The sequence below is a fragment of the Triticum dicoccoides genome, chromosome 3B (genome assembly GCF_002162155.2).
Source record: "Triticum dicoccoides isolate Atlit2015 ecotype Zavitan chromosome 3B, WEW_v2.0, whole genome shotgun sequence".
In the NCBI taxonomy this organism is placed as follows: Eukaryota; Viridiplantae; Streptophyta; class Magnoliopsida; order Poales; family Poaceae; genus Triticum; species Triticum dicoccoides.
The window spans coordinates 23,789,787-23,791,806 of NC_041385.1; the positions used below are offsets into that span (position 1 = coordinate 23,789,787).

The 2,020-nt window shown below is 48.0% G+C and overlaps 1 protein-coding gene across 1 annotated transcript; it reads left to right on the forward strand.

Moving 5' to 3' along the window:
• The first annotated feature begins 244 nt into the window (after positions 1 to 244).
• Positions 245 to 673, forward strand: LOC119281446 (putative ripening-related protein 7). The gene has a single exon (XM_037561961.1). The coding sequence runs from the start codon at positions 245 to 247 to the stop codon at positions 671 to 673; it is 429 nt and encodes a 142-aa protein (XP_037417858.1).
• Positions 674 to 2,020: the final 1,347 nt, after the last annotated feature.

Genomic DNA, 2,020 nt, shown 5'->3' on the forward strand with positions numbered 1-2,020 from the left:
TCTATTTGTACGTAACAGCCTTCGTAAGAAAAGAATTGGTGACATCAGGAGTGAGGCGCTGCTTTGTCTGCACGCCTTTGACGGGATTCTTAGACGAGACACACGAGGACGGCATGCACCTCGTGTTGTTGTCCCTCGCTTTGTCTGCAGGCTGCAGCACGAGCGCATATAATGCAGAAAATCTCCAACCAACAGCCTTGAGAAAGCAAGAAAAGCGCACAGGGCAGGCACCTACACATTTATCATGGCAAGCACTACCAATGCCGTGGTGATTTTCTGCATTGTCCTAGTTTTTCTGCAGGTGTCGTGTGCCGTTTCCAGGCACCCCACGGAAGGTAAGTTCGAGCTTCGACAGAACGTCCCGGCGGTGATGACGGTGAACGGCTTCCAGGAAGGAGAGGGGGGCGGTGGGCCGGCGTCTTGCGACGGCCAGTACCACAGCGACGATGAGTTCGTGGTGTCGCTGTCCTCGGAGTGGTACGCGGGCGGGGCCCGGTGCGGAAGGGGAATCCGCATCCTCGACACTTCCAATATCGGCATAGACGCCAAGGTAGTTGATGAGTGCGCCGGCTGCGACAACGAGGTGGGCGCCTCGTCCCATATCTGGAACAACTTCCATCTTGACACCAGCCTCGGCCAGGTGGACATCAGATGGTCGGACCTGGACTCCTAAATCAAACATATGCATGCATGGTGTCGGTCGTTCGTTCAGCTCCGGCTGGTGATGATGAGTTCGTTGTTCACGGTGGATCGAGTTATTTGCTTTCAAGTTTTAGTTTGAAGTCTGTAACTGGGATATGTATGAATCCCTTAATGTGTCAGCGTTGTTTACTATTTGCCCGACCGTCTAAGAAGCAGAAGTAGCTTGTTTGCATGGTGTATGTGGGTAATCTACTTATTTGTAGTAACCATTAAGCACTGTAAGTTTGTAAGTGTGTAATAACTCAGATTAACGTGATCTCAGCTCGTTGTCCCCTTTGAGCACTGCATACATTGGGCATCTCGTGCCTTAAAATGCATGCAAACGTCCTGGCCGACGTGTTCAGATTTTGTTGCCATCCAATGTGATGGCAAAACATTCGCAGACACGTTTGGCTTTCAAATTCCCGCAGACCTGATGCAAAGCCGGGGAAGGTTTGCGAGAAGGGGCGACGGACAAGATGACACAGAAGCTCGAAGGCTTCTTGGACAATAAAGAGCAGGAATGTGTCGATCGCCATGGAATCAAGGAGGAAAAGAAGGCGGAGAGCCTTGACACCTTCATGGCGGCGACAGAGAAAAAGATCAACCTTAAAAATAAAAAGACAAAGCTCAAAAAAAGAAGACCAAACTCGAAGAGAGGAGGTTTGAGCTCGCGGCTGCTTTAGAGGAAACCAAAATGTTGACCACCAAGATGGACGAGCTGGATCCCGATGTGCCAAAGGTCATGTAAGCGGTCCTTGCAAAGATGTTGAAGCGTTTGCCGACACAGGTAGCAGAGGCAGAGGCCGCGGAGGAGCCGGCGATAGGATGATGAGGGGGGAGGCATGGACAACTTGTCTGGGTTGGCACAATTTACACGGACCTGAACTTCTATGATTGGGCGCATGTAAAATCTAATGAACATCCGTTGTGTTTTGGTTGTAAAGATTCCATATGGATGCACTTTTATTTGCTCATAAAATTTCTATGACCAATATTTGCATTTTTTTTTCTTCCAAATTTGCAGTCATTTTTAATTTCAGGAACATTTTTTATAACTTGTGAATATTATCTAAAATTCATTTTTTAAAATACTTGGCCATTTTGAACACTTTTGTATAAGTTAAATGAACATAGGCAAATTTAATGGAAACTACACGATCAAATGATCTCAGGGGGTGGACCCCTTCCTCGCCTAGTTCCAATTATAAACCTCCACGGTTGCACGTTCCCACCCCGTAACCCCACTTGGCCCGTAATCTCTCGTATCTGTAGAAAAACTCACATCACAGACACGGCAGAGTAGAAAGCTAAAAAGGTTGTTTTGCACCCCCCCCCC

What these genes read in the sequence shown, in the direction of transcription:
- LOC119281446 (XM_037561961.1), top strand. Translation starts at nt 245, where the DNA reads ATGGCAAGCACTACCAATGCCGTGGTGATTTTCTGCATTGTCCTAGTT.